This window comes from Vulpes lagopus, chromosome 3 (genome assembly GCF_018345385.1).
Source record: "Vulpes lagopus strain Blue_001 chromosome 3, ASM1834538v1, whole genome shotgun sequence".
NCBI lineage: Eukaryota > Metazoa > Chordata > Mammalia > Carnivora > Canidae > Vulpes > Vulpes lagopus.
The window spans coordinates 95,299,945-95,325,820 of NC_054826.1; the positions used below are offsets into that span (position 1 = coordinate 95,299,945).

At 42.1% G+C, this 25,876-nt stretch overlaps 1 protein-coding gene across 1 annotated transcript in view; it reads left to right on the top strand.

The window, feature by feature from the left end:
* Nucleotides 1-5,900: 5,900 nt before the first annotated feature.
* The window catches only part of BAZ1B (bromodomain adjacent to zinc finger domain 1B), a 74,366-nt gene continuing 54,390 nt past the window's right edge, over nt 5,901-25,876 (top strand). The window contains exons 1-3 of the mRNA XM_041747837.1: nt 5,901-6,382; nt 14,856-14,972; nt 21,401-21,545. Of these exons, the coding sequence (XP_041603771.1) occupies nt 6,276-6,382; nt 14,856-14,972; nt 21,401-21,545 (369 nt within the window). The 5' untranslated portion in view covers nt 5,901-6,275. The remainder of the gene's footprint in view (nt 6,383-14,855; nt 14,973-21,400; nt 21,546-25,876) is intronic.

The window sequence follows — 25,876 nt, forward strand, 5'->3', positions numbered from 1 at the left end:
AAAACTGAGTTGGATGCTTAACTGAGCCACCCAGCCGCCCCTAGTCTTGTCTTTGTCTTTTTCTTTTTCTCTTTTCTTTTCTTTCTTTTCTTTCTTTTCTTTCTTTCTCTTTCTTTTCTTTCTTTCCTTTTTTTCTTTCAAAGATTCTATTTATTTATTCATGAGAGACACACAGAGACAAGAGACATAGGCATAGGGAGAAGCAGTCTCCCTGTGGGAAGCCTGATGTAGGACTCGATCCCAGGACCCCGAGATCATGACCTGAGCCAAAAGCAGACACTCAACCAAGGAGCCACCCAAGCACCCCCCTGGACTCCTTTTAGAACCTTCTTTTGGAGGTGGGTAGATAGGTGTGTCCCATGTCACTGATATTTTTGAAGGGTCTAGGCAGTTATTTGTGGAATGATCTGCAAACTGGATTTTTGAAATCTTTTTTCTAAGGATTTCAGGTGAAAGGTTTTTTGGTTAGAATGCTACAGAGGTGATAAGTATTTTTCATTGCCTTGTATTGAAACATTGTCCTCTTGTCTCATTATTGGTAATGCTGAGATTGATCAGTTGCCTAAGATGTCCAACCTTCTCAGCATTAGGGTGCTTTTACATAAGTATTCTGTTGGGGGTTGATAGACTGTTCACTTAGACCAGTGATTTTAGCATCCATTAATGATCTCTTTCTGAATCAATTACTTCACTGGAGTTTGCAAAATGGTGAGTTTTATAAATCTCTCCTTCTACATTCATTCACTGGCAGCCTTCTGTAAATAACAGATTTCCCTTCTCTCTGCTTCTTTCCCTCCCTCCCTTCCTTTCTCTCTGAATACTACTACAGGCTCATGGCTTCCCTTTACATTCAATGTGTTACAATCTGTGGCTGTCATTTTTTTTTTATTTATTTATTCATGAGAGACACAGAGAGAGAGGCAGAGACACAGGCAGAGGGAGAAACAGGCTCCATGCAGGGAACCCGATGTGGGACTCGATCCCAGGTCACCGGGATCATGCCCTAGGCTGAAGGCGGTGCTAAACCGCTGAGCCACCGGGGCTGCCCTATGGCTGTCATTTAAAAAAAAATATTCAAATTGTCCCAGATTTAGCCAGTTAGAATCTCTTCCTGCTGGCTCCTGTGTCCTTCTGACATGTCCCTGTCACGATTTGAGCACTTCCTTACTTTCAAACACAGTACGTTCCTGACCCACTTTGACCTTTGCCAGTCTCAGTCCTTTTCCCAAGGAGCCCTGGATCATTTTAGTGGGGAATGTATTTAGAAACCTAGATAAACCTGGGTGCCTGGGTGGCTTAGTTGGTTAGAAACCTCTATAAGCTTAGTTTACTGGAGCAGGAGGTTTAAAGGAAGTAGTAGAAAGACAGGACAGATCATGGAGAGCCTTGAAGGCCAGGCCAAAGAGTTTGGTTTTACTCTTTTGGCTTTATGGAGTCAACCACTGAAAGTTTATGGAGTCAACCATTGAAAGGGGAGGCAGAGGAATGATTGTAGTGTGCAAAATGCCATGGAGAGGAAAGAGGAGGTGGGGGACAAATTGGAACACATGATAGGTATGCACGTATTGAGAGACTTATAGCTCTGTCAGTTTAGGAATAGAGTGGTATAGATACATAGAAAATGAGTTGAAAGATTGAAGCAAACCAACAAAAACAAAAGAAGAAAGAAGATGTGATCAGTCTACTATGTGGTTCATCTGTGAATAATGTATAATCATAAGTTATACAGTGAATAGTGATTTAACCGATTGCAATAATTATTTTGCGAATATGATCTTGTGTGTGGTACTTGTGGGAGATGTCAGAGGGTTAAGTCCTCATCTTCCATTGAAGAAAAGCAACAGCTAATACTAAAGCTGAGAAACTAAATAATAGCAACATACATGCTGAGAAACATGGAGGTAAATATTAGCAGAAATAGTTGTTGACTTTAAAAATAAAACTTATATTACCAGCAAAAATACGTTTATTAAAGATTAGAGAATCCCAACTCTGAACACACAGGTCACAGCAAAAACCATAGGCCTCTCTACTGAACACAGCAGAGGAAACCTCCTTTACAGAGGAAAGGAAGGTGGGAAGGCTGTTATAAACAACATGTCCATTGGTGGAAACTGGGAGTTCCAAGTGTAGTGGCTTCTCATTGGCTTTGTGCTGACTGTTTCTCATTGGCTGGGCTGTTGCTGGGGGAGAAGGAAAGCTTTCTTTCTGTTGCTGGGGTAGTAAAGTATGGGCTTCTTCCTGTTGGGTGTGCAATTTACCAGTCATAAGTTGTGAGAGCTCCCCCTTCTGGCCTCCTAATTCCATTCTAAATGAAGTTACCTTTTAACCAATTTTAACACAACTTAAAGAATTGAAAATGGATGTTTGTGGGAGCAGGAAGTGGATGCGGGAGAGTGCCCCAGGACTGCTTTTTGTAGAACTATTGTTGTTTTTAAAAGTACATTTATATGTTTCCTTTTTGGGAACTACGTTCATTTTGCCATTCAAAAGACATAATTTTAATGTAGTTTAAAATATTTTAAAAGAAGGTGGGGGGGGGGGGGGGCAGCCCTGGTGGCTCAGCAGTTTAGCGCCACCTTGGGCCCAGGGCTTGATCCTGAGAACCTGGAATCAAGTTCTACATCCGGGCTCCCTGCATGGAGCCTGCTTCTCCCTCTGCCTGTGTCTCTGCTTCTCTCTGTTGTGTCTCATGAGTAAATAAAAACAATCTTTCAAAAATTGAAAGAAGAGGAGGACCTGGCTGGCTCAGTCGGTGGAGTATGTGACTCTTGATCTCAGGGTTGTGAGTTCAAGCCCCATGTTGTGCATGGAGCTTACTTAAAAAATAATAAATATTTTACAAGAAGGAAGTCATTATAGTAGTAGTTTGGGCCAGAAATAATAAAGGCCTGAAGTAGGATGATGCAGGGATGGCAGGAAAGGGATAATTCAAGATTTTAGGTAGGTACAAATGATATCTGGTTGACCCTGTGGCTGTGGAGCTCAACAGAGGTCAAGCCTCAGCCTGTGAGATTGTGAGTGGGTAACCATGCAGATAAAGCACATGATGGAGCAAAGGAGGATGGTAAGATGGGTTTTGGATATTTTGAGTTTGAGGATCCAACAGGACAAGGAGGAAAAGACCAGCTGGAACTGGCTAAGCAAGGGTTTGTGTCTGCATCAATGAAGGAGGGGGTAGGTATGTGGCAGGGCACAGCTCCACATGACACAGACCACAGAAACAGATCTTGCTGACTGGGCTCTTGTCCTAAAACTGCCCAGTGGAGATCTGCATAGGGAAATGTGCTATGCTTCTCTAGACAGTCTTTTTCCTGTGCAGCGAAGCAGCCATAATTGACTTGGAGCAGTAGCAGCTTTGGTGCAGATACCTGGAAACTACACATTTTAATCTCTGCCCTTTTTTATTAGCTTGTTTATTCACATGATGGGAAAGAAAATACATTGAACAACGAATTTCACTACAATTATGATTAAAAAAACCTTGAGAGTTTAGTGAAAGCGGATATGAGCTGGAACAATTGGGAAAAGGCATTAGGAAGGAAGTGCAGCATTTAGATGCCCAGAGGGGGAAAAAAGTACATTTCCGGCAGTGGGTGGGAATAAAGCTAATGAATTCTGGGAATTAGAAGGAAGTAGTCCACTTGGGGTTGGCTGTGTCAAGAGCTTGAAGACTGAACAGGAAAAGTAAACTCAGAAGAGTTTTGTCTGCAATAGCAGTCAACAAAAATATTAGAGCAGGAAACTGGTAATTACATTAAGTTAGTCTGTTCCACTTCTTTTTTCTTTAAAGTATTTATTTATTATTATTATTTAAGTAAGGTCTACACCTAATGTAGGGTTTGAATTCATGACACCAAGGTGAAGAGTTGGGTGCTCCACCAACTCAGCCAGCAGGGTACCCCTGATTCTCCCATTTTAGATCTTAGCAATACCAATACCAGGGCTGGATTCTAGACCAAGGTGGCCCCAAGTGTTCAAGTCATTATGGTCCCTATTCTCAAGTGCAATTAGAAGGTTTTTTGAAATACCAAATTTTTCCAAAATGTGTTTTTTAATGTTTTTTGGAGTCCTTACTCCGTGTGTAGTTTGCTGTTAGTATCTAGTCCTGCCAATGTCCATCCCATTAAGTCACCTAGCGTGTGCCTCTCAAATCTCTCAATCTGTCTCCCATGATCTTGTTACATTTGGGTCCCTTGGTATCCCTGCCACAAACAACTATAGTTCCTTCTAAGTGGTCACTCCAAGCATCACACACTGTGACCAGGATGATCACTTTCTTTGCCACTCTCATTTCTTGATATTTCCCACCTCAAACCCCCAGTTTTAGGTATGTTGTCCTGAATTTACCAAGTTGGTCCCCCTGCTCCTGCTTAGAACATTCATCTCTCATTTCTCTGCCTAGTGAAGTGCTACTTTTTTTTTTTTAAGATTTTATTTATTTATTCATGAGAGACACACAGAGAGAGGCAGAGACATAGGCAGAGGGAGAAGCAGGCTCCCTGCAAAGAGCCTGATACAAGACTCCATCCCAGGATCCCAGGATCCCACCCTGAGCCAAAGGCAGATGCCCAACCACTGAGCACCCAGGTGCCCTGCTACTTATCTTTTCACAATCAACTTAAATGCCCTGAGGTTGCCCCTAACCCTCCTAGAAGAAATGGCTACTGAAGGAAGATGCCCTCCCCTGTCTGCTAGGTGATCAGAGGTGGCTCTTTCACATGACATCTGACCTGGAACTTACATTTTACTGGGGGGTGGCAGGGGATGATAGGGATACTTCTCACCTCAAAATGAGAAGAAAAGGGCTTGGCATTGGCATGCACCACTACTTTCAGGGACACTTAGCAGTCTAGCCCTGTTCAAGAACAGGCTGGGAAGGTACATCTGAGGCCAGTGAAGGTCTTTGAAGGAGGGGTATGATTAAATGGGGAGAGAATTGAGTGTTTTGGGTTGTACTGGATAGCCAAACACGGCTGTGGACTGTGTGAGAGTCGTTGGTTTGGAGAAGCAGCTCGAAAGGCTCTTCTCCAGGCTGCTAGTGCTGTCCTCCTACTGTGCCCTCTGTACCCTACTCATCACAGCACTGTCCTAACTTGTGCCTCTTTTCTCCCTCTGCATCTCCCAGTACAAGGCCCTGAACACTGGAGGTGCTAGTAAAGGCTACTCTGAATTAATGGATGTATCTTTTTTTTTTTTTTATGTATCTTTAATAGATATGGCCTTTAATGTATTTTTCCGAAGAAGCTTCTCTATTATCTTTTCCACCAAGCCCCTAAAAACAAACATCATACTAATAACCAGATCTCAACCACACTCTCTTCTAGAAGTTAACTTTGGGGTGAGCAAGGCTGAGGCTCCAGTTGACCTTCCATAGAACCTTCCAGCGGGTTAGGTCCAGGGGTTTCTTCCCGCCAACCCCCTTCCGCCCCCACCACGCATCCCCGGGCGTGGCCGAGCGCGGCGCCTTTAAGAAGGGGGCGGAGCACAAGTGGAAAGACAAAGCCCCTGGCCGCGCGCTCCCCCTCCCCCTCCGGCACACCATAAGGACAGTGGTGCCCGGATGTCGGTGTCGCCGTCAGTGACAGATGGCGCAGTGTCTATATATGTTAAGGGACTTCTCTGGCCTGACCTCTTTGAATTCCAGGCCTTTCGGCCCCCCCCCCGTCTCCCATTTTCAACTCCGCCGCTGCAGGCCCGCAGGCCTGTCACCAGCGCTTACATAATGTGACCTTTCACCTCTTCATACTGCCCTCTAGTGCGAGGCAACCCAACTACGCGGTCGGGAAAGAGGGCGGGATCCAAGCGCAGAGCGGCAGCTGCCCTGAGCCAATAGGCTGTGAGCGCCGATCAGCTCTCCGCCTATTGGAGCATTCGCCACCGGCGCCACAGGGGAGCAAGTTAGTGTGTGCGCTGGCCGGGCGGGGGGGAGGAGGGGAATCTCCCGCCATTTTTCAATAATTTCCTCCGGTGCCGCTGAGGAGTCGTGACTGCCGAACGCGGGGACCCGTAGCTGAGGTTGGACCGGAGGCTGCCGGGCGGCGCAGCGGTGTGCGTGGGAGTTCCGTGTCCTTGCGTCCCGTTGCCTGGCCCTCGCGCGGCCGCGCCAGCAGTGAGGGAGCCGAGTTCGCGCCGCCCTCTCACCCCTCCCCTCCCCCACCCCACCCCCGGGAGCCAGGCGCTCGCTCCGGGCCGCGGGGCCTAGTGTTGCGCCGCGGGCTCTCCGGCGAGCCGCCACCTTCCGGGCCGCCGCCGCCTCCGCCGCCGCCGCCGCGATGGCGCCGCTCCTGGGCCGCAAGCCCTTCCCGCTGGTGAAGCCGCTGCCGGGCGAGGAGCCGCTCTTCACGATCGCGCACACTCAGGAGGCTTTCCGCACCCGAGAGTATCCTTTCCAGCCTGGCCGGGAGGCCGCCGGCGGGGTGGGGCGGGGTGGGCCGGGGGGCACGCCGCGGCCCGGCGGGCCTCGTAGCCCGCGCCGGTGGCAGCTGTCAGCGCGCCGGGCGCCGGCGGGCCTGCACCCCGGGCCGGAGCTCGAGCCCGTCCCGCGGGGTGGGGGCGCGGGCCGGCCCGGAGCCCCGCGCCCTGCATCCTTTCCCCGGGCCTCGCTTTCGAGGAGCGAGCCCCCTGCCCCCGGGCGGCTTTAGGCCCGAAGTACGCCCGGGAGAGGGCTTTCGTTTGCTCGCTTTTTCTCTCTTTGTAAAATTAAACCTGCAACTTAAGTTTTTGAAATCGAATCCACGCGGCCTTGTGATGCGGCGTGTGCAAGATTTTTTGGTGCGTTTTACCTCGATCTCCGCGGGGGCTCTTGTGTTTTTCTTCTCCCGAGTGGACTTGAGGCTGGTGATGAAGTGACAGGATCGTCAGGCACATCCCCAAGACGGACGAGACTTAGGGGCAGGGGAAGAAAAAGTTATCTTGGAGGAGCTGAGGCTTGCTTTTCCCGGCACGCACGGGTTTGAAATGCTGGTGATTTAGCAGGAGATCGGTATTTGTTTTTAAAAAAAATTTAAAAGGAACGTTTGAAAAATACGAAAGCATGCGTAAAGTTTTTATGTTGTATTTTTGGAATAGGAGACTGATGTTTTAAATAAGACGCATCCTCTTTTTCTAATCCTCGTTTAAGGTTCCTTGCCCAAGCTTAGAGTCTTTTAGCTGTACGACTTTTATTTGCTTTTTTCTTTTATGGATGCCCTTTTCAAGAGTGCAAAAAGAATCATGCTTTCTTTAATGTATGGAACGCTGCGAGACTGAAGGCCACTTTATTATTGTGTTTCATCAGCCCTTTTTCCTTTGGAAGGACTGAATTTCTTAGTTTCTGTTTGCTTGCTTGCTTCCTTAGGGGAGGAAGTGCCCATTGCCCATGCGAGCGATGTCATTTGATTTCATTTCTCTTTGATCCTCTATTATTATGCTTTACAAGATAACCTCATTCTTGTTCCAGTGAAGTTTGTGAGGTTGGGTGTTTACATTCAGAGACCTGGAAAGTGAGCCTGTGGTATAAGAAGGCTCTTGGAGAAATATAGCTATAGCATCTTCTTGTAGCTGAAATGGATCTTGGGGATGGTCAGGTTCTCCTGCCTCTTTGCCAGGTGAGCCCAGAGGGTTGAGGTCTTGTTAAAGGTCAGACACTGAAATGATGAGACTTAGGGGTAGAATGCAGTGCTTTTCTACTTTTTCCCTTTAATTAAATCCAGAAAAGAAGGTAGCTTCTGTGTCAATTTGTGGTCTCAGGTAAGGTGCATTTCAGGGAGGGGTTCAGGTGGTAATCTTTTTTTTTTTTTTCCTGTTAGGACTTTTGGAAAGCTTTGGAGAAGTACTCTAGTTCCACTGAATACAGCATTATTCTAAGTGTCCTACTTTTTTATTTTTGTTTTTTGAAATACTTAAAAACTTCAGTGGGGTAAAAAAAAATTACTGTGGGAATATGCCATATATGTCCTTTTCAAATGTTGTTTAAACATCATTTTTTTGAGTATTTGATTGGTACTCACTAATATTATCAGATGTTTATTTTTCACGTCTGGTTCGAGTGTAGTGTAAGAAATACCCAATAGAGACAAGCTCGAAGTCTGGTAAGTATTGAGCCATGTAAAAAATGGCTATAGGTAGCTAATTTAGAACTGGCAGCCCAGGCCTTTTTGTATCATTTACAGAAATCATTGAAATGCAATGGTATGTATGAGTTTCTGTTAATGATGGCAGTTGAAAATTGAAATTTTTTAAGTGTTAGGTATTTAAAAAAATTCTGCATTTAAAGAATTTCCTATCCTGGTATTTAGAACCCTTTTTAACCAAGGAGTTCTTAAATTGTGTTGCATATGGAGGGAGAAGTTGCTTCCTTGGTTAGTTTCTACAAGTGGAAGTACTTTAAGGATTTTTTTTAATAAGATTTTATTTATTTATTCAGGAGAGACACACAGAGAGAGGCAGAGACACAGGCAGAGGGAGAGGCAGTCTCCATGCAGGGAGCCTGATGCGGGATTCGATCCCAGGACCCCGAGATTAAGCCCTGAGCTGCAGGCAGACACCCAACCGCTGAGCCACCCCAGGCGTCCCGGGGATGGTTTTAAACAATTGTACTGTGTGGTTGGTAGGTAGGCATATTTCTTTATTAGGCTCATAGTGAGTTCATAGAGAACTAGTATGTGGTCAAACTAGCATTTGAAGTATGTTATTTCCACTTTTTTTTTTTTTTTTTAAGTTTTTGTATGTTTTTTAAAGGTTTATTTGTGTTAGACAAGCAGAGGGAGAAGCAGGCTCCATGCAGGGAGCCCCATGTGGGACTCGATCCCGGGACTCCAGGATCAGGCCCTGGACTGAAGGCGGCGCTAAACCGCTGATCCACCCGGGCTGCCCTGTTATTTCCACTTCTTAATTTATATTTACAATTATGTTTTTAATAGAATTTGGTACTTTAATTTTCTCCTAACACCTACCTTTTGATTGCTTGTATATGCAATAGCACATCAGTGAGATATTTTATTGACTTAAAGCTGGTATGTTCTTGTAGGCATTATTGTACCTCCTCATTAAAATTACAGTGGTAGTTGTGAATGATGCATAAATTTAATGCCTGGGTTTTATATATTGATTATGTTTATTGTATTATAGCTTTGAATATGTGGTACATTAGTTCCTAGGTTAGTACTAAGGCAATACACTAGATCTTTGGAAAAATTAACTTTACCGGAATCAATTCTTGATGTGATTATCTGGGAATAGGAGAACTAAGTGACTATGTCAAGATGGGTTTTGAGGAGGAACTGAAGCTATAAGCAGCCTGCTGTAGGCTAATGTTTTGTTGTATTGCTTTACCTATCTTCCTCTGTAAAGCTTAGAAACAACTACTTCATAATCTTTGTAGTCTCAACATATGAGAGCTTTTAGATGGTGTAATGAGGGGCTGTTAGAACATAGTTAATCTGGCAGTAGGCAAGAGTGACTAGATCATGTTTTAAGAGTTGGACTTAAATTGTAGTTGCAAGCCAGGATTTTATTGGACGTTGGAATAGTGAGTTCTTATGTTGATTTTTATAATTTAATTTCTTTAAGGAGTTAAATTAGATGAGAATTGCCTCTAACTTGATGACAGACTGTTCCGAAGACAGAAAAGAGGATAAAAAGCAAATCTTTAAATTGGTGCTTTGTCATTTCACTTAGAGCTCTTAGGGTTATAGTTATGCTTATTTAACCTCCATACTTTTGTGGGCCACTTCCTTTCAGGCTGTCAAGTACTTTATTGAAAGAAGCAATCCTTACAAGGCTAAAGAGAACAAAGAATCAGCATATTGTGGTAAGGAGGTAGCTCTTGAATTCATGAAAAAGTAGATGTTTAATGAGATATAGGATTTGAGAATATCTTGTCATTTATAACTTACACAACCTTTGGAGAATTGCTTTGACATTTTATCTGCAATTATATGTGCAGCAGTGGCTGGAACATAAAAACCTCAATTGGCATTTGCTCTGAGTAGTTATTTGAGAGTAAGTGACTTATTTTGGTAACCTAAAATCTGAAATAGGATTTAGAGGCAGCTGACTGAATATCCTTGTAATGGGCTTTTTTTTTTCTCTTGATTTGAACTTTTTTTTTTTTTTTTCTCTTAACGTAAGTCAAAGTAATAACCAGAACAGAGTTACATAAACTTAAAAACGCTGCTGTTGGGGTTGTAGGAATTTTAGTTTTGAACTTTTGAGATTAATCTTAGATGACTAGTCAAAAACTTTCATGTATTGTCAGAGGGCATTCATTCATTCCTAGATGTAAACCTAACGAAGATAGTGCTGTCCAATAGAAATATAATGTGAGCCACGTGGGATTAAAGGTTTTCTAATGGCCACATTTGAAAAAAAGGAAGACAGGTAAAAGGAGAGACACATTTTTCTTATTCCAAGACCAGGCTGAAGGAACAGTCCCTGTCCCTAACGTGCTTTTCTAGTGGCCAAAAGACCTGGAGGATACCATGATGGCTTTTTAAGTTTCTTTGTGGTGGCATCTATCCTATCTGTTCATCAGAGCAAGTCATGTGGCTAAGCCTAACACCAGTGAGGAGGGGATGGGCATTACTCTTTGAGACATTGCAAGCCACAGGGCAGAGGGTGGAGAAGTAGAATCCTTTTATGGAAGGGAGATGACCATTTGGAAAGACATCTACCATATTTCAGGGTTCAGGAAATGTTTCCTGGGTGAAGTTACTTTTAAGTTGAGATCTGAAGTATAATTAGACTGTAGTTAAATGAAGAGTAGAGGTTTGTGCCTTTTTTTTTTTTTAAGATTTTATTTATTTATTCATGAGAGACACAGAGAGAGGCAGAGGGAGAAGCAGGTGCCATGCAGGAAGCCTGACATGGGACTCGATTCCCGGTCTCCAGGATCACACCCTGGGCTGAAGGCGGCGCTAAACTGCTGAGCCACCCGGGCTGCCCGAGGTTTGTGCTTTTTGAAGAGTTTGTGAATCTGAAAGTTCTTGAATTTTAAAACTTGAAAGATTTCTGTAGCTGGAGTGAAGAAGTGAGAATGGAGATAGAGCTGTTTAGTGGGGCTAAACCACATAGGTCCTTGGGAGATAGGCTTGCCTTATGTGTATGGGAGGCCGTTTACAGATTCCAGTAGGATAGAAGCAGGCGCTTAGGTAGGAAGCTCGCTGTGGCCGCAGTGTTGAGAATGGATTTGCAGCCTAGAAACTAGTGGCAACTAAACTAGTGAGGCCAGGGAGGCCTGATGAGTGTCTGCCTTTGGCTCAGGGCATGATCCCAGAGTCCTGGGATCTAGTCCTGCATTGGGCTCTCTGCATGGAGCCTGCTTCTCCCTCTTCCTATGTCTCTGCCTCTCTGTCTCTCATGATTAAATAAATTCTTAAAAAAACAAAACAAAACAAAACTAGTGAGGCCTTTGTTAAATAAATTAGTGACAGGTATGAGAGTCTGAACTAATTTACTAGCCCTTGAGAAGTACCATAGATTTCAGAAATAAATTAGGTAGATGTGACCGGATTTGGTGATAGGGGAGGAATCAAGGATAATGTTTTGGTTGTTACTTGGTTAGTGGGTCATTCTCAGATAATAGAGGATCTAGTGTTTTTTTTTTTTTCCTTTTTGTTTTGACTGGGAGTGTAGGAAGTGAGTGTTTAGTTTGGATGTTCTTCTATTGAGTTGCTGTGGATATCCAAATAGAGGTGTCTGTATTCCTAGTGTGTTACATGGGCCTAGAGTTCAGAGAGGAGACTGAGCTGGTGAAATTACTATCATATAGGTGGTAATCGAAGTAATGGGAATGGATGTGATCCATCCAAAATGAGAATGCTCTACTAATAGTGATTTTTCGGAGAATGGTGGGAAGGATAAGTATCAGAGTAGATAGAAGGGACTTATTTGCAAAAGCATAATCAGTAAAAAAAAAAATTGATACTTAAATATGTGTTGTTTGAAGGAAAAATGCTTCTTTTTTCTTCATAAAAATTACGGAACTTGCTCAACAAAATCTTGATTGGGGGTGTGATTTTCAGTAGTCTGGGAGCCAGAGGATTGCTTCCCAGTGTGAACATATTTGCATTTCAGGGGCCTGAGGGCAAATGAGATTTTAAAGTTAAGAGGAAGAACTGCGTTTAAAAACAAGTAAGATTGTGAAGAAGAATGTTTGGGTGAGAAGCACAAAGGACCAGAGAAGGATTACCAGTGAGGCCAATTAAAATGTTTAAAAATGTTTTGGCTGGTTGAAGTGAGGATCAGAGGCTGAATTTGAATAATGGCGCAGTTGTGGAAGAGGAGGGAATGAACTGAGAAATAGATATGAGGTTGCAATTAGGAACTGAAGACCTGAGATGATTCCCTGGTTTCTGACTTGGACACTTAGGGCCTTTCTTTCACTGGCATTGGGAATAACCGTGAAGAAGCAAGCTTAGGAGAGAGGGAAGGTGTAATAAAAGTTTAGTTTAGAAAAAGTTGGTTTAGAGGTATCATTGAGGCATTCTGGTGATACAGTCTTGTGTGTTACTGGCCATGTTGGTCAAAGGAGGATGATTGGGCACATCATTCCTACTTTTTTTTTTTTTTTTAAGATTTTGTTTATTCATGAGACAGAGAGGCAGAGACACAGGCAGAGGGAGAAGCAGGCTCCATGCAGGGAGCCCAATGTGGGACTCGATCCCAGGACTCCAGGATCACACCCTGGGCTGCAGGCAGGCGCTAAACTGCTGAGCCACCTAGGGCTCCCCCATTATTCCTACTTTTAAAAATAACAGCTAATACCAGAAACTTAATACTCTTTCTTTAGGACATACCTGGTTTCTTTTTTTTTTTTTTTTGAGGACATACTTGTTTATCTCACATCCTTTCTGATTACATAGTGAATTTCTTCAAAATAACTAAATAGCGCATTAGAATGTTACCAAGCTTTTTGAATGTTTAAATCTACTTACTGATCCTATCATTATTTTACCTCCCCTTCTTAGTACAAAACAGATAACAATTTTGTTGGTTAGTTATGATAATGTCACTTTTTTTTTTTTAAAGATTTTATTTATTCATGACGGAGAGAGAGGCAGAGACACAGGCAGAGGGAGAAGCAGGCTCCTTGGAGGAAGCCCGATGCGGTACTCTGATCCAGGGACCCCGGGATCCTGCCCTGAGCCAAAGACAGACACTCAACCACTTAGCCACCTAGGCATCCCAAAGTGATAATGTCACTTTGGAAGCCATGCTATTTCCTTTTCTTCCTATAAGTTTTTATAAATTTTTAGTGAGATTGAATTTACATAGCTTTATATGGAAGCTTGACTCTTGGTTGTTGCTGATACTCTTGTTTATACATTTAAATATTAGCACCGTTCCCCAGTGAGGAAAATAGACTTAGGTTTTGTTTTCACCAGATCCAGAAAAAGACATGGTAAGGGAAGGTGCTTACACTATTGGATGAAACTACTATTTTTGGACTATCTATGGATTTATCTCTGTCATCCATAATTTCACTGATTATTAACCCTGGAAAACAAAGAATGTCCATATATTAAGAATGAATTATTTGTTTAGTTGTGAGGTGATATTATAGAGGAAGTTGTTTAAATACTTTTATTTCAACTACTGTAAAAAGTGTCACTTGGAAAGTACGGAGATTGGCAGCTAATTCTCTAGTTGTGGTGTCAGTTTATTTTCTTGGGTAGCATCTGTTGCTGTGTGTAAAGTAAATTAGTTACTTGTTTGAATTTGAATATGGCTCTCTGGTAGTGAATTCTAGTTGGGCTGGTGTGGAAAGTTACCATTTATAAGGCACTAACATACGACAGTCTCTTCCTCCATTTGCCTTACAAAGATCGAACAGTGTATGGTAAATGACTTGTGAGTGTAGTATTATTGGGATGACATAAAGACTGGGTAAATATGATATCAGTTATTTTTAGGGCTTTATGGAATTTATTTTTTAAACTCTTAAGGATCAACAGGTGTTTCTGAGGAATGGACGGCTTCTAGTAAAGGATTATTAGCATATGCACAGGGTTATTCCAAACTGCCTATGAGATTGGGGTAGTCTTCTCATCTTTCCATGGAGCAAATTCTTAAGCTTGCTGACCATCTGAGTTGTGTAACAATTCCATATACCTTAAATTCTTATTCCTCATGACGTGTTTAATTTACCTTTATTTTTTTCTTAAAAATGTTCAGTGCTATGAGTCTTTTTTTTTTCCTTATGAGAGTCTTCTTTTTTTTTTTTTTTTTTTTTTTTATGATAGTCACAGAGAGAGAGAGAGAGGGGCAGAGACACAGGCGGAGGGAGAAGCAGGCTCCATGCACCGGGAGCCTGATATGGGATTCGATCCCGGGTCTCCAGGATCGCGCCCTGGGCCAAAGGCAGGCGCCAAACCGCTGCGCCACCCAGGGATCCCCTTTATGAGAGTCTTCTTGAAATGAAACAGGTGAATTGAAGAAATCAAAATTATAACAAGATACTAATTTTTAACAAAAATTTTATTTTTTTAAAAAAGATTTTATTTATTTATTTATTTGAGTGAGAGAGAGAACACGAGCAGGGGAGGGACAATGGGGAGTAGCAGACTCCCAGCCGATGCCCTAAGCAGGGAGCCAATGGGGAGCTTGATCCCAGGACCCATGATCATGACCTGAGCTGAAGGGAGATGCTTTGACTGAGGCACTCAAGTGCCCCATGACAAACCATTTTAGTCATTTTTTTAATCATTTGTTTCTTATTTGTCACTGGAAAACTCTGATTTCAATTTTAGCTTTTTATGCTGTATATTATAGAAAGGATGCTATAGGTTTTTTTATGTAATAAAGTATTTTATGGATATGGATAAATTGTCTCTGTTGCTTGAATATTGTTTTCCTGAGCCACCGCTAACAAGAGAGTATGAGGCGCGCCTGGAAAGGTACAGTGAGCGCATTTGGACATGTAAGAGTACTGGAAGCAGTCAACTAACACACAAGGAGGCCTGGGAGGAGGAACAGGAAGTTGCTGAACTGTAAGTAATAGAAGCAATGCTCTTGTAGCACCGTTTTTGTATTATTAGGAAAGGGGGAATTTTACAGTAAAATTACTTACATTTAAATTTGTGGGCATATGTTGGAATACATCACATTAGTATAATGTATTGGTGACTGAGTGCCCTTGCTTAGTGGTATTTTGCTGGTAACAAAGTATATGGAACATATAGTTGTGTGTACTCTTATTTAGGTATTTCCTAGGCTTTGTTCTTGCTCTATATACTTTAACCGAAATAATTCTGGAAATACAGTTTTTGTTTTTTGTTTTGTTTTTTAGAGAGAGTGAGTACAAATGTGAGGAGTATGGAGGGGCAGAGGGAAAAGGAAAGAATCGTAAGCAGGCTCCATATTCCTCACACAGCCTGATGCAGGGCTCACGGGGCTCACCGAGCTTGATCTCGCAATCCTGAGATCATGACCTGAGCAAAACCATTTAACTGACAGCCACCCAGATGCCCCTCTGGAAATGTGGTTCTGAGCAAAGGAAGTTGATAATCTAGAAGTAATATGGAGACAGCAAATTAGAAAGTTTTCTTTATTTTGTGGTCATTTGAAATTTAGGACAGTCTTTACAGTAGGTATCAAACATAAAGCAGTTTGAAGACAGTTTATCTAAATGGGGTGATTGAATGAGGTATTTTTAAAAATCATGTCTACAGGGGCACCTGCATGGCTTCGTGGTTGAGCATCTGCTTTTGGCTCAGGTTGTGATCCTGGGGTCCTGGGAAGGCTCCCCTCACAGAGACTTCATCTCCCTCTGCCTGTGTCTCTGCCTCTCTCTCTCTGTGTCTCTCATGAATAAATAAAATCTTAAAAAAAAAATCATGTTTATGTTCAAAGTGCCTACTCATCTGAGTATTCTCTCAAAGAAAACACTCAGAATTTGGGCAGTAGGGCATGCAAAAGATATATGGAAACCAGGGGTGAGGTGAGGGACTCCTGGGTGGCTCAACTGTTGAGCATCTACCTTTAGCTCACTCATGATCCCAGAGTTCTGGGATTGAGTCCCATATCAGGCTCCCTGCAAGGGGTCTGCTTCTCCCTTTCCCTATGTCTCTGCCTTCTCTCTGTGTCTCTCATGAATAAATAAATAAAATCTTAAAAAGAGAAAAAAAGGCAACCAGGGGTGATAATTAAGCAAATCTTTAAGGAATTGGGAATAGAAGCTTTTTCTGTGGGCTTTTCATTGACTTCTCTTGATAGCAGATAAGCAGAGAGCATACAGTTTAGTAATCTAATACTGTTCTGCTCTTTTGTTGGTGTAATGGCACTAGGTTCACTTGAGACCTGGTTCTAGTAATGGCTCCATCACTGACTAATAATTAGTTGAGTCTGTTAACCAGATGTCTGTTTCTTCTTTGCTTGGTCACTTACATTGTCCCATTTTGGATTAGTGTAATTTATTTTTTATTTTTATTTTTTTTAAATTTTTTAAATTTATTTATGATAGTCACACAGAGAGAAGGAGAGAGGCAGAGACACAGGCAGAGGGAGAAGCAGGCTCCACGCACTGGGAGCCCGACGTGGGATTCGATCCCGGGTCTCCAGGATTGCGCCCTGGGCCAAAGGCAGGCGCTAAACCGCTGCGCCACCCAGGGATCCTGGATTAGTGTAATTTATGTATGTGTTTTGTTTAGTGTTACTAGACCAGGGACTAGCCAGCCTTTTCTGTAGAGTGTGAGTTGGTAAATATTTTAGGGTTTGTGGGCCATGTGATTTCTGTCTCAACTATTCATCTCTGACATTGTACAGTGAAAACAGCCATAGATAAAAACATAAAAAAATTGAGAATGGCTATAAGTAAAAGATAATTTAATTTACAAAAACTAGTGGTAGGTTGAATTTGACCCATGGGCAGTTGCCAACCTTCATAGTAGCTTATGGATTTCTTGAGGGCAGGTCTCATATTTGACTTATTCTGGATTTGGTTACAGTGCCTAGGTGCTATCCTCTACACTATATAAGCACTTACTGTTTGCTCTTTACAAATAGAGATAATGCTACCTTCTCTGGGTGTCTTTTTGGGACAAAAGGGTATGTGTGTGAAAATTCTTTGTAAATAAAAGATGGTAACCATTAACCTACAACAAAGAGTGTGAAGAGTACTAAGGAGGAACTCAGTTATTGTTACTTGTAATATGATTATATTAGAAAACCCCAAAGAGAACCAAGTGAAAAAATGTTAGGAATAAGTAAGAGAATTTAGTTTAAAAATGTAAATAAATTGCTTTTCTACGTACAAAGAGACAGTGGTAATTTAGAGACTAGAGATAAACTTGGAGTCATTAGGGAAAACTTCATGGCGCTTCATGAGGAAGGGGACACTTGAAAGGATAGTTTGTACCAAATTATAGAAGACAAGATGAGGCATTTGTATTTAATTCAGTGAATGTAGGAGGATAGCAATAATTTTTTTATCAAGAAAGAAACAATTGGAGTTAGGCTTTGAGATTAATCTGGAAGCAGTGTGTAGGATGAGTTAGGGAAGGAAGAGCAGGTGGGAAGTTGATGTACTTTTGCTAGGATAGTATTCAGGTAGAGAGTCAATGGTGTTATTGGGAATAGAAATAATGAGATGGATTCTCTAATCCTTCCTGTGAAAAGAGTTTTTTTGGCCCTAACTTTGGAAGAGCCCCCTCAACTTTCTTTTTGACAATTCATAATGCACATTAGTATATTAAATATTTTCAGAAGCCCTCCAGTAAAGAAACTGTAGCTTGGTTTAACCTTGTGGATTCCAAACTTACTTGACCTTAGAAGCCATTACATCAGAGGGAAGTTCTGAAGCACACAGTTGGGGAATGTTTTATGTGATTTGATAGCAAACAGAGGGGATCCCTGGGTGGCGCAGCGGTTTGGCGCCTGCCTTTGGCCCGGGGCGCGATCCTGGAGACCCGGGATCGAATCCCACGTTGGGCTCCCGGTGCATGGAGCCTGCTTCTCCCTCTGCCTATGTCTCTGCTTCTCTCTCTCTCTCTCACTGTGTGCCTATCATAAAAATAAATAAAATTAAAAAAAAAAAATAAATGTGATAGCAAACAGAGAGAGTATAGGGTTTGATGGGAGGGATTACTGAAAAGGTATGGTTTTATATATATATATTTAAGATTTTATTTATTTATTCATGAGAGATAGAGAGGCAGAGACACAGGGAGAGGGAGAAGCAAGCTCCATGCAAGGAGCCTGATGTGGGACTCGATCTCCGGTCTCCAGGATCACACCCTGGGCCGCAGGAGGCGCTACACCGCTGTGCCACCGGGGCCGCCCTAAGTATGGTTTTGTAATTTTTATTTAAAATAGAAATAATTTTTTTTAAATTTATTTATTCATGAGAGACACAGAGAGAGAGAGAGAGACAGAGACAGAGACAGAGGCGGAGGGAGAAGCAGGCTCCATGCAGGGAGCCCGACATGGGACTTGATCTTGGGTCTCCAGGATCACGCCCTGGGCTGAAGGCGGCGCTAAACCGCTGAGCCACCGGGGCTGCCCATAGAAATAATTTTTTAATAAAAGAGTTATTTATTTATTTATTCATGATAGAGAGAGAGGCAGAGAAGCAGACTCCATGCTGGGAGCCCGATGCGGGACTCGATCCCAGAACTCCAGGATCACGCCTTGGGGCAAAGGCAGGCGCCAAACCCCTGAGCCACCCAGGGATCCCCCATTTTTTTCTGTTTATAAAAGTAGTGTATACATGTTATAAGAAAGTAAGCAATACAGAGTTAGTATAAGAATCTGAACATCGGGGTCCCTCGGTGGCTCAGTGGTTTAGTGCCTGCCTTTGGCCCAGGGTGTGATCCTGGAGTCCCGGGATCGAGTTCCACATTGGGCTCCCGGCATGGAGCCTGCTTCTCCCTCTGCTGTGTCTCTGTCTCTGTCTATGTCCTATCATGAATAAGTAAATAAGATCTTAAAAAAAAAGAAAAGGGGGATCCCTGGGTGGCGCAGCGGTTTGGCGCCTGCCTTTGGCCCAGGGTGCGATCCTGGAGACCCGGGATCGAATTCCACGTCGGGTTCCCGGTGTATGGAGCCTGCTTCTCCCTCTGCCTGTGTCTCTGCCTCTCTCCCTCTCTCTCTGTGTGACTATCATAAATAAAGAAAAATTTAAAAAAATATATATTTAAAAAAAAAAAAAGAAAAGAATCTGAACATCACTGTCCACCCTCACTCCCCAGGAGTTAGCTGTGTGTAATGAAGTTTTAAGCCTAGTGACTGGGAAACTTAAGGGAGAGCATGCATTTATAGAGGTTGGGAAAGGCCTCGTGGAGTTAAGACAGTCTGAGGACATCTTGGGACAGTGATAAGCTGGGAGGGAGGATGGTGGGAGAGGACAAAAGTGACAGCCTTAACAAAGGCAGGGAGACTAGAAGTTTATCGATTGGACTGGGGAATAGCAGATAATTCCATAGGTAAATTGTAAGGCAGTATAAGAGATTTTTAAGGGTAATAGTCTGTTGGAGGAACATTTTTAGTTATAAACAGCACAGAGTCACTGGAAATAATGCTAGTGAGCCTAGTATTTGGATTTGCATGAACGTTCTTTTTTTTATTTTTTATTTTTTTTATTTTTTACATTTTTTTTTGCATGAACGTTCTTGTGCCTGATCTTCCCCTTTGCCCTGCAACACAAATATTAAACAATCTGGTCAGAATGGAGATCTTAACAGGTGTCCATTTAGGTTGCTTCCCATTTTCTGCTATCATGAAGAATCTAGCAGTGACTGTCTTTGTGCACATATGACACTTGTGATAATTGTTGTCAAACTGCTTTCCAGAAGAGTGGAAATACAGGCTGTCAGCATGCAAGAGTGCCACGTTGCACTCTTTATTTGTTCAATGTTGGGTATGTTAATTAAAATTCTTTTTGGTAGTTTAATAAGTGAAAAGTAGTACCTCATTGTTTTACTTTTGCAGGGGCTTTGGAGTTCAAGCCATGGTTCCAACATGTTAATTTTGATTTAGTTCCCTTATTCATAAAATGAAAATTCTTTTTTTTTTTTTTTTTTTTTTTATGATAGTCACAGAGAGAGAGAGAGAGGGCGCGAGGTAGAGACATAGGCAGAGGGAGAAGCAGGCTCCATGCACCGGGAGCCCGACGTGGGATTCGATCCCGGGTCTCCAGGATCGCGCCCTGGGCCAAAGGCAGGAGCCAAACCGCTGCGCCACCCAGGGATCCCTCTTTTTTTTTTTTTTTAAAGATTTTATTTATTTATTCATGAGAGAGAGAGAGAGGCAGAGACACAGGCAGAGGGAGAAGCAGGCTCCATGCAGGGAGCCTGACATGGGACTCGATCCCGGGTCTCCAGGATCCCACCCTGGGCTGAAGGCAACGCTAAATCACTGAGCCACTGGGGCTGCCTATAAAATGAAAATTCTAGATAGCTCACAAGGTATTGTGAAACCTAAATGAATGAATGCATAGGGAAGAATTTTATTGATTGAGGCCTAACACGAATAGAATCAGGTTATGGTTTTCTTTTCTTTTCTTTCTTTTTTTTTTTTTTTTTAAGATTTTATTTATTTATTCATGAGACATACAGAGAGAGGCAGAGACATAGGCAGAGGGAGAAGCAGGTTCCCTGTGGGGAGCCTGACGTGAGACTTGATCCCAGGACCACGGGATCACAAACTGAGCCAAAGGCAGACGCTCACCCACTGAGCCACCCAGGTGCCCCAAGTTATGATTTTTTTTTTTTTTAAGATTTTATTTTATTTATTCATGAGAGACACAGGCAGAGACATAGGCAGAGGGAGAAGCAGGCTGCATGCAGGGATCCTGATGCAGGACTTGATCCTGGGACTCCAGGATCACGCCCTGGGCTGAATGCAGGCACTAAACTGCTGAGCCACCCAGGTGTCACAAGTTATGATCTTCTAACAAAAAAATGTGTAAATGATATGAATAAATAATTCACACCTAAAAAGGGAAGTCTGCTACACAAACAAATGGGAAAATGTTCAGCCTTACTGATGATGTGCCTATTAGTTCTATTTTCCTAGATGAGAAAACTAACCTGGATAGGCCCATCTGACAGACAGAGCTTTTTAACAGTTCCTTCTTTGGCTTGCTTGCCACATGGTTTTTTTTTTTTTTTTTTTTTTAAGATTTATTTATTTATATATTTATGATAGAGAGAGAGAGAGAGGCAGAGACACAGGAGGAGGGAGAAGCAGGCTCCATGCCGGGAGCCCGACGCGTCCCGGGACTCCAGGATTGCGCCCTGGGCCAAAGGCAGGCGCTAAACCGCTGAGCCACCCAGGGATCCCCTTGCCACATGGTTTTTAAGCTTTGTTTTCCCAAGTGCCTGCTTATATTTGCTTAAGAAATGTATGCACTAATTTGGATTAATTTTCCAGATAGGTTTTTTTCTGCATTTTCTTGGTAACTAATCACATGTTTGTTTAGTTTAAAGGAGGAGTTCCCTGCCTGGTACGAGAAACTTGTTCTGGAAATGGTTCACCATAATACAGCCTCTTTAGAGAAATTAGTAGATACTGCTTGGTTAGAGATCATGACCAAATATGCTGTGGGAGAAGAGTGTGATTTTGAGGTAAGCACCTCCCCCTTTTTTTGTACAATTTGACTCACCATATGTTGAGATTAGAACTTCCAGTATAGATTACAGAATGCAGTTCTGCATGTAAACCTGTGTTAAATTTGAAGTTTGCTATACTCAGTATCAGATATTGTAGGGACCAAATTTAGAACCATATTCATTGTTGAGAATGTTTAATATTTTGTTAATATTTTGGTAATTATTATACTGTGTACCATTGCATCCTTGTTTGCCCTGTTTTATCCCTTTCTGATAACTTTTCTATCTTGGGTTTTTGTGGTTGTGTAATTTTTTCATACTTTCTTTCAAAGACTTTCAGATAATGTTTAATCCAAATCTGAGGTGCCAACAAGCAAAGAATGTCACATCACTATAATAGTGAGCAAGTTGACTTTTTTCTCTTTCTTCTTTTTTTTTTAAGATTTTATCTTATTTTATTTTTAAAGGTTTTATTTATTTATTCATGAGAGACACAGAGAGAGAGAGAGAGAGAGAGAGAGAGAGAAAGAAAGAGAGGCAGAGACATAGGCAGAGGGAGAAGCAGGCTCCATGCAGGAAGCCCCATGTGGGACTCGATCCCGGGTCTCGAGGATCACGCCCTGGGCTGAAGGCAGCGCTAAACCGCTGAGCCACCTGGGCTGCCCTAAAAGGTTTTATTTATTCATGAGAGACAGAGAGAGAGAGGCAGAGACACAGGCAGAGAGAGAAGCAGGCTCCATGCAAGGAGCCTGTTGTGGGACTCAGTCCTGGGACTCCAGGATCATGCACTGGGCCGAAAGCAGGTGCCCAACTGTTGAGCCACCCAAGTGTCCCTCTTCTTTTTTTAAACTAAATTTGTATTTTAATTTTCTAGCTCAGATAGCACAAGGATAACTGACTAAAATGAAAATTTAGGACTAAAGTAAACCCTTTGAATGGTTAAAGTAAGATTCGGGAGGGAGGGAACTAATATTTGTTAAATATCTGTATGTACTGGGTACTGGGCTAGTGTTGCTTTACCATAATGTCTTGCAGAATCTGCACAGAAATGTTGAGGTGGTAAACAGGCCCAAATATTTACTTATTTTTCTTTTTTATTTAAGTTCAATTTAAGTAACATATAGTGTATTAGTTTCAGAGGTAATCTAGTGATTTTTCTTTTGCATATAACACCCAGTGCTCTTTATATCACATGCCCTCCTCAATGCCCATCACCCAATTACCACATTCCCCCACCACCACCTCCCCTCCAGCAACCTTCAATTTGTTTCCTATAGTTTAAGAGTCTCTTAGGGTTTGTCTCCCTCTCTGATTTCAGCTTACTTCATTTTTTTCCTTCTCTTCCCCATGTTCATCTGTTTTGTTTCTTAAATTCCACATATGAGTGAAATCATGTGATACTTGTCTTTCTCTGACTGACTTGTTTCACTTAGTGTAATACCCTCTAGTGTATCCCCTTCTATCCTCCACCCCCTTATCTTTACATGTTATTGGTTAGACCATGTCTATATAACCATCCTTAGCTGCAAGGAGGCTGAGAAAGTGAATATTGCCTTTTTTTTTTTTAAGATTTTATTTATTTATCTGAGAGAGAAGGAGAAAGAGTATGAGCTGTGGGGAGAGGGAGAAGCAAACTCCCTGCTGAGCAGGGAGCCAGATGTGGGACTCCCGAGATCATGACCTGAGCTGAAAGTAGATGCTTTATCAACTGAGCCACCCAGGTGCTCCCCCCACCTTTAAAATTTTATTTTATTTTATTTTTTTTAAGCCTCAGAAGAGGCAGGCTGGCAAAAGAAAAGCAGTAGGGGAATGGCTTAGGTAGTCCAATGGCATCCAGTAAGTGATGGGACAAGGATTCAAACTTTTGTCTGTGTGGTTTCAAGGTCCTTGTTCTTTCTCTAATTTACTTTGACTCCCTGTAGCTCCTAGCTAGTTCTTTTTATATTTGTACTGTCTGTAGGTTTTAATCACATACTTCATATTAGAGTCCTAGCAGGAAACAGATGGCATATTCAAATGGTATACTTGAATTGAATTTACTAAAGGCTATAGACAACAGTGGGATCTAGGTCAAGGAAAACTCACAAGGAAAGGTTGGGTACCCAATTGCCATTAACAGTAGAGAGACTATCTCACTCACTTCTAAACCCCAAAGAAACAAGGGAGGGAGTGGGTACTGGGACTAGAAGAGAGTAATATAGTTGTAGAAGAATACTTTGATAGTAAGATGTAACCAGTTTCCTGGGGAGACAGTCAAGGGAATAAATACCCCAACATCACTTTTTTCTTCCACCATCTGATTTTTTTGCCTTTGCTTCCTGTTTTTTGAGTTCACCACGTCTAGAGAACAAGGGACCCCTTTGGTATATGTCACAAAGATCAGCCTGCATAAGCACAGAGTAAGGTAGAGAGGAATGGAGACCGATTTGGAGTGGCAAAGGAAAATAGGCTGTACACCTCTTCAAGGTGAAAGAAAAGTTTGATGAAGAGGGAGAGAGAAATTAGGGAAATAAGTACTGCCCATAAACAAATGACCAGTGTTTAAGCTCATTGGTAACCCAGGAAAGCAAATTAAAAGCCTAGCAAGACCATTTATGCACTTCAGATTGGTAAATCAGAAAGTCAAAATAATGACAAGTTTTGACAAGAATGTGGAGCTGCTGGTTTCCTAATTTTCGTAAATATTTTCCGATGTGGGACTCGATCCTGGGACTCCAGGATCATGCCCTGGGCCAAAGGCAGATGCTCAACTGCTGAGCCACCCAGGTGTCCCTAGAAAAATGTTTTGAACTGCATGGAAGTGAAAACTGTGTTAGAATTTGTGAGATGCTGTCTATGGTAGGACTTAGGAGAAATATAGCACTAAACAACCAAATAACTCTTTTTAGAAAAAAAGTGGGGATCCCTGGGTGGCTCAGCGGTTTAGTGCCTGCCTTTGGCCCAGGGCGCAATCCTGGAGTCCCAGGATTGAGTCCCACGTCGGGCTCTCGGCATGGAGCCTGCTTCTCCCTCTGCCTGTGTCTCTGCCTCTCTCTCTCTCTCTTTTTCTCTCTCTCTCTCTCTGTCGTGAATAAAAAAAAAAATCTTTAGGGGGAAAAAAAGTCTCAAATCATTGACCATAGCATCTACCTTAAGAGATGAGAAAAAGAAGAGTAAATTAAATCTGAAAAAAAGATTTAATAAAGATCAAAGTAGAAATCAATAAAAGAGAAAACAGGAAAATCAATGAAACCAAAGGCTGTTAATTTGAAAAGATCAATAAAATTGATAAACTTCTAGCCAAACTCCTAGAAGAGAAAGAGAGGATACAAGTTAACCAACATGAAGAATTAGGTGATGTTTACAGTCTATAGATACTGATAGGGTAATGGAATATAATGAACATCTTTACGCCAATAAATATGACAACTAAAATGGACAAATTCTTTGAAAGATACAAGCTACCAAAACCCACTCAACAAGAAATAGAAATATTAATAGTTCTGTGTCTATTAAAGAACTTGAATTTGTGTTAAAATTCTGACAAAACTCCAGGCCCAATGTGTACATTGGTGAATCAAATATTTAAGGAGGGGGATTCCTGGGTGGCGCAGCGGTTTGGCGCCTGCCTTTGGCCCAGGGCGCGATCCTGGAGACCTGGGATCGAGTCCCGCGTCGGGCTCCCGGTGCATGGAGCCTGCCTCTCCCTCTCCCTCTGCCTGTGTCTCTGCCTCTCTCTCTCTGTGACTATCATAAAAATAAAATGTATCCCATCATTCAGAAAAAAAAAAATATTTAAGGAGGAAAGAGCACCAATTCTATACAGATGTTTCCAGAAAATAGAAGAGGGGAGTGAGAAGGGAATTCTTTGCAACTCATTATGTGAGGTCAGCATTACCCTGATACTAAAACCACATAAGCACATTATAAGAAAAAACAATGGACTAGGAAAAAAAGAAACTCTGTGCTCACAAAACTCCCTTGTGACTATAGATGCAAATTTTCTAATCAAAATTTTAGCAAAGGAAATACACTAGGGAAAGGACGGTTAGTTCATCATGATTCAGTAGGGTTTATCCTATAAATGCAAAGTTGTTATAATTTTTTTTTTAGTTGTTAAAAATTTATTATAATTCTCCTTATAAACAGGATGAAAAACCATATGGTCATCTCATTTTACACACAAAAAGCATTCAACAAAATCCAACATCAGTTCCTAATAAAAACTCCGCAAACTAAATAGAAACTTATTAAGTCTAATAAATGATATTTACAGAATAACTTCTGGCTGACATACCTAATGATAAAAGACTGAATATCTGCTGTCCCACTCCATTTAGCATTGTATTTGGTAGTTGTAGTCAGTA